Here is a 12,917-nt window from a genome sequence, read left to right as displayed (position 1 = left end):
TTCCGCCCTGTCTGAATGGAAGATCAGATAAGGGCTTTTACAGGATAAAGCCCGCCAATTCTGACACGTGCCTGGCCGAGGCCAGGGCCAACAACATGACCACTTTCCATGTGAGATATTTTAACTCCACAGATTCAAGTGGTTCAACCAATGTGACTTTAGGAACCCCAAACCTACATTGAGATCCCAAGGTGCCACTGGAGGCACAAAAGGAGGCTGTATATGCAGTACCCCTTTTACAGACGTCTGAACTTCAGGTAGTGAAGCTAGTTCTTTCTGGAAGAAAATTGACAGGGCCGAAATTTGAACCTTAATGGACCCCAATTTTAGGCCCATAGACACTCCTGTTTACAGGAAATGCAGGAATCGACCTAGTTGAAATTCCTCCATCGGGCCTTACTGGCCTCGCACCACGCAACATATTTTCGCCAAATGCGGTGATAATGCTTTGCAGTTACATCCTTCCTGGCTTGACCAGGGTAGGGATGCCTTCATCCGGAATGCCTTTTTCCTTCAGGATCCGGCGTTCAACCGCCCTGCCGTCAAACGCAGCCGCGGTAAGTCTTGGAATAGACAGGGTCCTTGCTGGAGCAGGTCCCTTCTTAGAGGTAGAGGCCACAGGTCCTCCGTGAGCATCTCTTGAAGTTCAGGGTACCAAGTCCTTCTTGGCCAATCCGGAGCCACGAGTATAGTTCTTACTCCCCTCCGTCTTATAATTCTCAGTACTTTTGGTATGAGAGGAAGAGGAGGGAACACATACACTGACTGGTACACCCACGGTGTTACCAGAGCGTCCACAGCTATTGCCTGAGGGTCCCTTGACCTGGCGCAATACCTGTCCAATTTTTTGTTTAGGCGGGACGCCATCATGTCCACCCTTGGTTTTTCCCAATGGTTTACAATCATGTGGAAGACTTCTGGGTGAAGTCCCCACTCTCCCGGGTGGAGGTCGTGCCTGCTGAGGAAGTCTGCTTCCCAGTTGTCCACTCCCGGAATGAACACTGCTGACAGTGCTATCACATGATTTTCCGCCCAGCGAAAAATCCTTGCAGCTTCTGCCATTGCCCTCCTGCTTCTTGTGCCGCCCTGTCTGTTTACGTGGGCGACTGCCGTGATGTTGTCCGACTGGATCAGCACCGGCTGACCTTGAAGCAGAGGTCTTGCTTGGCTTAGGGCATTGTAAATGGCCCTTAGCTCCAAAATATTTATGTGAAGTGATGTCTCCAGGCTTGACCACAAGCCCTGGAAATTTCTTCCCTGTGTGACTGCTCCCCAGCCTCGCAGGCTGGCATCCGTGGTCACCAGGACCCAGTCCTGAATGCCGAATCTGCGGCCCTCTAGAAGATGAGCACTCTGCAACCACCACAGGAGAAACACCCTTGTCTTTGGTGACAGGGTTATCCGCTGATGCATCTGAAGATGCGATCCGGACCATTTGTCCAGCAGGTCCCACTGGAAAGTTCTTGCGTGGAATCTGCCGAATGGAATTGCTTCGTAGGAAGCCACCATTTTTCCCAGGACCCTTGTGCACTGATGCACTGACACTTGGCCTGGTTTTAGGAGGTTTCTGACTAGTTCGGATAACTCCCTGGCTTTCTCCTCCGGGAGAAAACACCTTTTTCTGGACTGTGTCCAGGATCATCCCTAGGAATAGAAGGCGTGTCGTCGGGATCAGCTGCGATTTTGGAATATTGAGAATCCAACCGTGCTGCCGCAGCACTATCTGAGATAGTGCTACCCCGACTTCCAACTGTTCCCTGGATCTTGCCCTTATCAGGAGATCGTCCAAGTAAGGGATAACTAAAACTCCCTTCTTTCGAAGGAGTATCATCATTTCGGCCATTACCTTGGTAAAGACCCGGGGTGCCGTGGACAATCCAAACGGCAGCGTCTGAAACGGATAGTGACAGTTCTGTACCACAAACCTGAGGTACCCTTGGAGAAGGGTAAATTGGGACATGTAGGTAAGCATCTTTGATGTCCAGAGAGACCATATAGTCCCCTTCTTCCAGGTTTGCAATCACTGCTCTGAGTGACTCCATCTTGAATTTGAACCTTTGTATGTAAGTGTTCAAGGATTTTAGATTTAAAATTGGTCTCACCGAGCCGTCCGGCTTCGGTACCACAAATAGTGTGGAATAATACCCCTTTCCCTGTTGCAGGAGGGGTACCTTGATTATCACCTGCTGGGAATACAGCCTGTGAATGGCTTGCAATACTGTCTCCCTGTCTGAGGGAGACGTCGGTAAAGCAGACTTTATGAAACGGCGAGGGGGAGACGTCTCAAATTTCTTGAGACGGGCCCCCACCGTGCCTGAGACCGCTTGTAAAGCCCCAGCGTCATGCTGAGGACTTTGCGGAGGCGGGAGAGGGCTTTTGTTCCTGGGAATTGGCTGTTTGCTGCAGCCTTTTTCCTCTCCCTCTGCCACGGGGCAGAAATGAGGCGCCTTTTGCCCGCTTGCCCTTATGGGGCCGAAAGGACTGCGCCTGATAATACGGCGTCTTCTTAGGTTGAGACGCTACCTGGGGTAAAAATGTGGATTTTCCAGCCGTTGCCGTGGCCACCAGGTCTGTTAGACCTACCCCAAATAACTCCTCCCTTTTATAAGGCGATACTTCCATATGCCTTTTGGAATCAGCATCACCTGACCACTGTCTTGTCCATAACCCTCTTCTGGCAGAAATGGACAGCGCACTTACTCTTGATGCCAGTCGGCAAATATCCCTCTGTGCATCACGCATATATAGAAATGCATCTTTTAAATGCTCTATAGTTAGTAATATACTGTCCCTATCTAGGGTATCAATATTGTCAGTCAGGGAATCCGACCAAGCCACCCCAGCACTGCACATCCAGGCTGAGGCGATTGCTGGTCGCAGTATCACACCCGTGTGAGTGTATATACATTTTAGGATATTTTACTGCTTTCTGTCAGCAGGTTCCTTAAGGGCGGCCGTATCCGGGGACGGTAGTGCCACCTGTTTAGACAAGCGTGTGAGCGCTTTATTCACCCTAAGGGGTGTTTCCCAACGTGCCCTATCCTCTGGCGGGAAGGGGTATGATGCTAATAACTTTTTAGGAATTAACAGTTTTTAATCGGGGGAAGCCCACGCATCATCACACACTTCATTTAATTCCTCAGATGCAGGAAAAACTACAGGCAGTTTTTTCTCACCCAACATAATACCCTTTTTAGTGGTACTGGTATTATCAGAAATGTGTAAAAACATTTTCCATAGCCTCAATCATGTAACGTGTGGCCCTACTGGAAGTCACATTCGTCTCTTAATCGTCGACACTGGAGTCAGTATCCGTGTCGGCGTCTGTATCTGCCATCTGCGGTAACGGGCGTTTTAGAGCCCCAGATGGCTTTTGAGACACCTGGACAGGCACAGGCTGAGTCGCCGGCTGTCTCATGTCATCAATCTTTTGTAAAGAGCTGACACTGTCACATAATTCCTTTCATAAGCTCATCCACTCAGGTGTCGACTCCCTAGGGGGTGACATCTCTGTTACAGGCAATTGCTCCTCCTCATACATGTCGACACAACGTACCGACACAGCACACACACAGGGAATGCTCTGATAGAGGACAGGACCCCACTAGCCCTTTGGGGAGACAGAGGGAGAGTATGCCAGCACACACCAGAGCGCTATATTATATATATATACATATACATACACACACACACACACACACACACACACACACACAGGGATAACCTTATATAAAAGTGTTTTTCCCCTTATAGCTGCTGTATTGTTATACTGCGCCTAATTAGTGCCCCCCTCTCTTTTTTAACCCCTTTCTGCAGGGGAGAGCCAGGGAGCTTTCCTCCAACGGAGCTGTGAGAGAAAATGGCGCCAGTGTGCTGAGAAGATAGGCTCCGCCCCCTTCTCGGCGGCCTTTTCTCCCGTTTTTCTGTGGAATCTGGCAGGGGTTAAAATTCATCCATATAGCCCTGGGGGCTATGTGTGATGTATTTTCGCCAGCCAAGGTGTTTTTATTGCTGCTCAGGGCGCCCCCCCCTAGCGCCCTGCACCCTCAGTGATTGAAGTGTGAAGTGTGCTGAGGAGCAATGGCGCACAGCTGCAGTGCTGTGCTCTACCTTGGTGAAGACAGGATGTCTTCTGCCGCCGATTTTTCCGGACCTCTTCTTGCTTCTGGCTCTGTAAGGGGGCCAGCGGCGCAGCTCTGGGACCGAGCTCCGAGGCTGGGCCTGTGTTCGGTCCCTCTGGAGCTAATGGTGTCCAGTAGCCTAAGAAGCCCAATCCGGCTGCAAGCAGGCGAGTTCGCTTCTTCTCCCCTTAGTCCCTCGATGCAGTGAGCCTGTTGCCAGCAGGTCTCACTGAAAATAAAAAACCTAAAACTAAACTTTTCACTAAGCAGCTCAGGAGAGCCACCTAGTGTGCACCCTTCTCGGCCGGGCACAAAAATCTAACTGAGGCTTGGAGGAGGGTCATAGGGGGAGGAGCCAGTGCACACCAGGTAGTCCTAAAGCTTTACTTTTGTGCCCAGTCTCCTGCGGAGCCGCTATTCCCCATGGTCCTTACGGAGTTCCCAGCATCCACTAGGACGTCAGAGAAATCAAAATAATTGACGTACTAATTAAGTCACCTGTGGCCAATCATGGATATACGTAAAACCTGGACCATTAGGGTTACTTGAGGACCGTGTCTGAGAACCTCTGGCCTAGGACTTAAGACTCTCCAACATTGCGGATACACAAGAAAAATAATCACAATAATGTGTGGATAATTCAGAGTGCGCAAGACAACAAAGCTTCCAAGAACAAGGTTACACTCATGGGGTGTCCGTCACACCCCGTGAAGCAGAAATACAATGAGAAAAGGTGAGTGATTCCTTAAAACGGCCCTGAGATCAAATAAAGGGGTCTATTTACTAAGACTTGGATGGAGATAAAGTAGACGGAGATAAAGTACCAGCCAATCAGCTCCTATCATTTTTCAAACCCAGCCTGTGCCATGGCAGTTTGAGGCTGACTGGCTGGTACTTTATCTCCATACAAGGCTTAGTAAATAGACTCCACAGTTACTTTCCTTTTAAAGGCGCGTACTGTCCCTTTAAACCAGAGTCCAAAGTCCTCCAGCAGATATTTCCTCAGCACTGTGCCAAATGACTCTTCAAAGGCGTCTCATGTTTTTTCATGCAAGAAAGAGTGAAGAGACACGTAGCATCATATGTTTGTATTGCCACAAAAAGGCGCACGGCATACAGTGAATCCAAAAGGTACATATAAACAACACTCAAGAATGGGACCAAGCAGGCAGTGTCTGCAAATGAGTAATTACCAGAAACATTGGAACTGGGTTTTAATCGGTTCCAAAAGGACAGCGTGCAAGGAGGACGCTACCTGAAGGGGCGGAGTACCTGCGAGTTACCCACATACCGCTTGGTGATATACCATCCTCCTTTTGCCCCTTTTGGAACAGATTAAAACCCAGTTGCAATGTTTCTGGTAATTACTCATTCGTGGTCACTGCCTGCTTGATCCCATTCTTGAGTGTTGTTTATATGTACCTTTTGGATTCATTGTATGCCATGCGCCTTTTTGTGGCAATACAAACGTTTGATGCTGTGCGTTGTTTCACTCTTTCTTGCATGTATTTAAAAAAAAACACGAGACACCTTTCACAGAGGCATTTGGCACAAGAGGAAATCTGTTGGAAAAGTACAAGGACTTTGGACAGTACGCGCCTTTAAGGAAAGTAACAGTATTTGATGTTCGCGCCATTTAAGGAGTCACTCACCGTTCGCACTGTACACAAGAGAAAGTCAACTGATAATTTTTGTGTCAAGCTGTCTGTGGCCCAGCCGGCGAAGACGGGAGCTACAGCAATGACAGGGATAACTCTTGCGCTGCAGCACCATTCTCAAATGAACGTCGCTAGGCGCCAATTCCAAACAGCCTGTAGAAAAGAAGGCCTGCTCACTCCTAGAATATATCCTCTGACCGTGCAGGGAGGATTCTGCTTCTACCACATCAGTAAGCTGCAATTGGCCAAAGCAGCTTTACAAATGGACCTTTTTCCAAGACATTTCAGCAAAAAACAACTTGCATTATGCCACCTGCATCTGCCTGTATCCTGCAATTGTCAGAGGAGCAGCAAATGCAACTCCGTTCTCTGGATCCGGTCAGGATCCCAGCAGGCAAAATACAGACGCCGGAATCCCAACACTACTCAGAATGCCGAAACCAGCACAAGACCCACACCAAAATCCTGAACAAACCTTTCCCTAGACCCTGTCTGAGATGTAAGCCGTGGGGGGAGGGTTAGATTTAAGCTGGGGGAAGGGGGGGGGGGGGGGGGGGAGTTTAAGGTTAAGCACCACCGGGGAAAATAAGGCTGCAGGCAAGGGTTGGGGTGGGGGGTATTTTACCCGTCCCTGTGTAATCCGAGTGGATTTACGTCACCACTACTAGGGATTCCCTGTCTGTCAGTAGCTGCCCGTTACCTGCCTGCTAAACAGTGGGAGGAGTATGTAATGGGCACAATTTGGCTCCTACACCGGCACCTAGCTCCGCCTACTTCTGGATATGTATGGACACGCTGCTACAACACCTCCTAATGTTCAACAGGGGAAGGTAAGTATACCTGCTTTTCCCCAATGGCCCCCTAACACTCCCATCCATCAGCCTAAATCTAATATTACATTCATCTCAGTGTTTGGAAGGAGTGAGCTGAGGTGGGCTTCCTTCGCCACTCCTAGGGATTTCCTCTGTCAGTAACCACCTGTTACAAACTCCTCCCACTGCGTAGTGGATGGGTAACTCACCATCACCACCAGGAACCACTTCTCCTAGGATTCAACCACTGACACCGCCTACTTCTGGGTATTGTGGAAACACTGCTGCCACAACTCCTGGGAAGTGTTACCTAATTCCCACTGGTCCCTCACTATGGGCCGGTCTGCACCGAGTAGCTTGCCATGGTCTCAGCTTGGAGACACTGGCCTCAATACAGAACAGAGTAGAGTTGTGCACTATTCTGGCGGTCACAGGATACAGGGATGCACCCATAAGGCAAGCAGAAGATTACTGCTCAGTGGGGACAATTCAATTGTTTTTTTACATGGCCACCACTAGATGGCGCCTGACCGCAGCAATTCAATTGTTCTGCCGTCCTGGCACCCAGCAGCCACATTTTTCTTGCAGCCTCCTGAGGTGCAAGAAAAATGTGTGGAAACTGGGCACTTTGGGAGTCCAAATAGTAGTTTGGATGCCCAAAGCAGGGAGTTTAGACTGGTTTAGCCGTTTTTGGGGGCGCGACGTGCCAAAACACAAATGGATTGTGACGATTGTTTGGCCGTCTAAACAGGAATTTTTGATGCCCTAAACAATTGAATCGGCTCCATGTATTTAAACAAGCCCCTTGCAGAAAGTGCATGGGACAAATCACATTACCACAGATGTCACAGAAGTACAATCCTCGATGTTCAGAGTACACACATTCAGGGCTCGCAGGCCCCTTTTTATCCAGTTCCAACACACAATACAACAAGGAGTAAACCTGCCCTGGTTCCCCAATCACGCCAAGTGCATGCCCTACGCATGCACACATTTATAACATTGGGGCTCATTCCGAGTTGATCATAGCATGTCAGTCACACTGACATGCGGGGGGACGCCCAGCACAGGGCTAGTCCGTCCCCCATGTCAGTGCCCCCCCCCCCCCCTCGCAGAAGAGCAAATGCATCGCACAGCGGCGATGCCTTTGCACTTCAAGAGTAGCTCCCGACGAGCGCAGCTTTAGCATGCTGTCCGGGAGCTACTCATCACTCCCTGGCCCGCGGCGGCTGCATGTGACGTCACGCAGCCGCTTCGGCCCGCCCCCATTCAATCCGGCCACGCCTGCGTTGGCCGGCCACGCCCACGAAACGGCGGCCAGACGCCGCCGTTCCGCCCCGCGACCACCTCTGCCTTTCAATCAGGCAGAGACGATCGTAGCTGCCCGACGGCCTTTAACCGGCTGGCATGCGCCGGCGCACTGCGGCGCAGTTCTGAACCGATCGCACCGTTGCGATAAACTGAAGCGTGCGATTGGGTCAGAATGACCCCCATTGTATCTTATAGACAGTGCAGAGAGAATACTCCTCTGGCCAGATAACAGCAGCCCAGGAATCTTCTGCTAGGGGACCTTATCACCTTCTGTGGCCAGTTCTGGGCTCCAGCAGCAGTTAGACATGGTCTCCACGCAGCAGTCTCCTGGCCGCAGAGTGTGAGCTCTATAGAGCTCCAGGAGACCAGTTAGCAGGCAGCGCAGGCCAGCTCTCCCTGCACTTCCTCATTTATCTTGAGGCTGCAAATGAACGGTCAGACTCCCTCATGCTGGGGAAACCAGCCGCCCACAGAGGACTGAGATCCCCTTACAACATCAGGGAAAAGGTAGGTGCAATTTTATTATACATACGTTTAAACACGTTCCAGCATGTTAAATACATTGTAAAATATGTATTCTGTACCTAGGGCTCAGCAAACCGCACGTCATTACTGCTTCACAAAGCTTATTGTGTGATCAGAGAGAACATGGAAATCCAGTAACAGGGCATGTTTTCCAGGTCTACTCTCAGGCTCACAAGGGGAATAATTAGCAGCACCTGTGTCAGCCAGTAATGACTGCACCTGTGCTCCAGCAAGGAGATATGGAAAACATGCAGTCACAATTACTGGATTCGAGAAGCAATACAAAAGACTATGAACAGAATCAGCCAATAGGAAGACTAGTAGCAATCACAGCTCATCTTACCGAACTGCCGACACCGCCGAAGGGAGTGGCGTTCGTCTGTCCAAACAGACTTGTACCCGTTCCAAATGCTGAGCCAGCGTTCGTGTTGGTGGTTGTGCCAAATAGTCCGGTAGGCTGGGTGGCTTGAGTGCTTCCAAACAGACCCTAAAAATAACAATGTTCCATCAGCTTTAGACATGTACGAGACTACAGAACTTCCGCACGCAGAGGAACGGCCGACACTCACCATGGTGCTGGTCTGCGGCTGTCCCAGAGTGTTTGTGTTCCCAAACGAGAAGCCGGTGTTGGGTGTGGTGGTTGCCTGGCCAAAGGGCTTATTAAATAAGCTGGTCGCTGGCTGAGCGGCCGTCTGGCCAAAGAGACCTCCGGTGTTGGCTCCAAAAGTGCTGGTGGCTGGAAGGTAAAGCCGTACACATAAAGGAAGTGCTGTAGTGTGGAACAGGGGCTCTATGTGCTGTTACTGACATAAAGGTTACATATACGCATCCCCTGAACCCCTGCAAGCCATGGTCCCAGTAGTAAGGGGTGTGAGCAGGCCATATGGTAGAGACTCTCCACGGTCTGCAGTACACATATCCCCAGCCTGTTACCACCGAAGGCTATAACTAGGGAGGATGCACGTTATACAGCATCTAGCACTGGGCTCTCTAAGCTGCTCTGACGGAGAGGACTAACTGCCCATTATACCATACCCGGACTTACAGACCAACAGCTACAGCCTGTCCGAGTTACTGGTCACTACTGGAGCATCATCAAAGCAAAGGTAGAACCCAGAAACAGTGAAGGGGGACCCCCACCATCAAAATGGTCATTTATGTAAAAATTAAAAACCCTTGTTTCTTTTACAACCTCTTGGGGGGACTCTGGAATCTTGAGGACATCCTAAAGTTTCCCCTACAGGTGGGTACGTTCAGAAGTTACAGTGGGTAGTACCATTCGCCCTTTCCCTACAGGTGGGTACGTTCAGAAGTTACAGTGGGTAGTACCATTCGCCCTTTCCCTACAGGTGGGTACGTTCAGAAGTTACAGTGGGTAGTACCATTCGCCCTTTCCCTACAGGTGGGTACGTTCAGACGTTACGGTGGGTAGTAATATTCGCCCTTTCCCTACAGGTGGGTACGTTCAGAAGTTACAGTGGGTAGTACCATTCGCCCTTTCCCTACAGGTGGGTACGTTCAGACGTTACAGTGGGTAGTACCATTCGCCCTTTCCCTACAGGTGGGTACGTTCAGAAGTTACAGTGGGTAGTACCATTCGCCCTTTCCCTACAGGTGGGTACGTTCAGACGTTACAGTGGGTAGTACCATTCGCCCTTTCCCTACAGGTGGGTACGTTCAGAAGTTACAGTGGGTAGTACCATTCGCCCTTTCCCTACAGGTGGGTACGTTCAGAAGTTACGGTGGGTAGTACCATTCGCCCTTTCCCTACAGGTGGGTACGTTCAGAAGTTACAGTGGGTAGTACCATTCGCCCTTTCCCTACAGGTGGGTACGTTCAGAAGTTACAGTGGGTAGTACCATTCGCCCTTTCCCTACAGGTGGGTACGTTCAGACGTTACGGTGGGTAGTACCATTCGCCCTTTCCCTACAGGTGGGTACGTTCAGAAGTTACAGTGGGTAGTACCATTCGCCCTTTCCCTACAGGTGGGTACGTTCAGAAGTTACAGTGGGTAGTACCATTCGCCCTTTCCCTACAGGTGGGTACGTTCAGACGTTACGGTGGGTAGTACCATTCGCCCTTTCCCTACAGGTGGGTACGTTCAGAAGTTACAGTGGGTAGTACCATTCGCCCTTTCCCTACAGGTGGGTACGTTCAGAAGTTACGGTGGGTAGTACCATTCGCCCTTTCCCTACAGGTGGGTACGTTCAGAAGTTACAGTGGGTAGTACCATTCGCCCTTTCCCTACAGGTGGGTACGTTCAGAAGTTACAGTGGGTAGTACCATTCGCCCTTTCCCTACAGGTGGGTGCGTTCAGAAGTTACAGTGGGTAGTACCATTCGCCCTTTCCCTACAGGTGGGTACGTTCAGACGTTACAGTGGGTAGTACCATTCGCCCTTTCCCTACAGGTGGGTACGTTCAGAAGTTACGGTGGATAGTACCATTCGCCCTTTCCCTACAGGTGGGTACGTTCAGAAGTTACGGTGGGTAGTACCATTCGCCCTTTCCCTACAGGTGGGTACGTTCAGAAGTTACAGTGGGTAGTACCATTCGCCCTTTCCCTACAGGTGGGTACGTTCAGAAGTTACAGTGGGTAGTACCATTCGCCCTTTCCCTACAGGTGGGTACGTTCAGAAGTTACAGTGGGTAGTACCATTCGCCCTTTCCCTACAGGTGGGTACGTTCAGACGTTACAGTGGGTAGTACCATTCGCCCTTTCCCTACAGGTGGGTACGTTCAGAAGTTACAGTGGGTAGTACCATTCGCCCTTTCCCTACAGGTGGGTACGTTCAGAAGTTACAGTGGGTAGTACCATTCGCCCTTTCCCTACAGGTGGGTACGTTCAGACGTTACAGTGGGTAGTACCATTCGCCCTTTCCCTACAGGTGAGTACGTTCAGAAGTTACAGTGGGTAGTACCATTCGCCCTTTCCCTACAAGTGGGTACGTTCAGAAGTTACAGTGGGTAGTACCATTCGCCCTTTCCCTACAGGTGGGTACGTTCAGACGTTACAGTGGGTAGTACCATTCGCCCTTTCCCTACAGGTGGGTACGTTCAGACGTTACAGTGGGTAGTACCATTCGCCCTTTCCCTACAAGTGGGTACGTTCAGAAGTTACAGTGGGTAGTACCATTCGCCCTTTCCCTACAGGTGGGTACGTTCAGAAGTTACAGTGGGTAGTACCATTCGCCCTTTCCCTACAGGTGGGTACGTTCAGAAGTTACAGTGGGTAGTACCATTCGCCCTTTCCCTACAGGTGGGTACGTTCAGAAGTTACAGTGGGTAGTACCATTCGCCCTTTCCCTACAGGTGGGTACGTTCAGAAGTTACAGTGGGTAGTACCATTCGCCCTTTCCCTACAGGTGGGTACGTTCAGAAGTTACAGTGGGTAGTACCATTCGCCCTTTCCCTACAGGTGGGTACGTTCAGAAGTTACAGTGGGTAGTACCATTCGCCCTTTCCCTACAGGTGGGTACGTTCAGAAGTTACAGTGGGTAGTACCATTCGCCCTTTCCCTACAGGTGGGTACGTTCAGACGTTACGGTGGGTAGTACCATTCGCCCTTTCCCTACAGGTGGGTACGTTCAGAAGTTACAGTGGGTAGTACCATTCGCCCTTTCCCTACAGGTGGGTACGTTCAGACGTTACAGTGGGTAGTACCATTCGCCCTTTCCCTACAGGTGGGTACGTTCAGAAGTTACGGTGGGTAGTACCATTCGCCCTTTCCCTACAGGTGGGTACGTTCAGAAGTTACAGTGGGTAGTACCATTCGCCCTTTCCCTACAGGTGGGTACGTTCAGACGTTACGGTGGGTAGTACCATTCGCCCTTTCCCTACAGGTGGGTACGTTCAGAAGTTACAGTGGGTAGTACCATTCGCCCTTTCCCTACAGGTGGGTACGTTCAGAAGTTACGGTGGGTAGTACCATTCGCCCTTTCCCTACAGGTGGGTACGTTCAGAAGTTACAGTGGGTAGTACCATTCGCCCTTTCCCTACAGGTGGGTACGTTCAGAAGTTACAGTGGGTAGTACCATTCGCCCTTTCCCTACAGGTGGGTACGTTCAGAAGTTACAGTGGGTAGTACCATTCGCCCTTTCCCTACAGGTGGGTACGTTCAGAAGTTACAGTGGGTAGTACCATTCGCCCTTTCCCTACAGGTGGGTACGTTCAGAAGTTACAGTGGGTAGTACCATTCGCCCTTTCCCTACAGGTGGGTACGTTCAGAAGTTACAGTGGGTAGTACCATTCGCCCTTTCCCTACAGGTGGGTACGTTCAGAAGTTACGGTGGGTAGTACCATTCGCCCTTTCCCTACAGGTGGGTACGTTCAGAAGTTACAGTGGGTAGTACCATTCGCCCTTTCCCTACAGGTGGGTACGTTCAGAAGTTACAGTGGGTAGTACCATTCGCCCTTTCCCTACAGGTGGGTACGTTCAGACGTTACAGTGGGTAGTACCATTCGCCCTTTCCCTACAGGTGGGTACGTTCAG

The 12,917-nt window shown here is 50.5% G+C and overlaps 1 protein-coding gene across 4 annotated transcripts in view; it reads right to left on the bottom strand.

Moving 5' to 3' along the window:
* The window catches only part of NUP98 (nucleoporin 98 and 96 precursor), a 121,702-nt gene that overhangs the window by 94,423 nt on the left and 14,362 nt on the right, over nucleotides 1-12,917 (bottom strand). For all 4 annotated transcript variants that reach the window (XM_063950849.1, XM_063950850.1, XM_063950852.1 and 1 more), the window contains exons 8-9: nucleotides 8,997-9,163; nucleotides 8,771-8,914 (exon numbers count right to left, since the gene is read on the bottom strand). In XM_063950849.1, coding sequence (XP_063806919.1) covers nucleotides 8,771-8,914; nucleotides 8,997-9,163 — 311 coding nt within the window. The remainder of the gene's footprint in view (nucleotides 1-8,770; nucleotides 8,915-8,996; nucleotides 9,164-12,917) is intronic.

This window comes from Pseudophryne corroboree, chromosome 2, assembly GCF_028390025.1.
Source record: "Pseudophryne corroboree isolate aPseCor3 chromosome 2, aPseCor3.hap2, whole genome shotgun sequence".
Classification (NCBI taxonomy): Eukaryota; Metazoa; Chordata; class Amphibia; order Anura; family Myobatrachidae; genus Pseudophryne; species Pseudophryne corroboree.
This window is presented reverse-complemented; position numbering and strand designations above follow the sequence as displayed.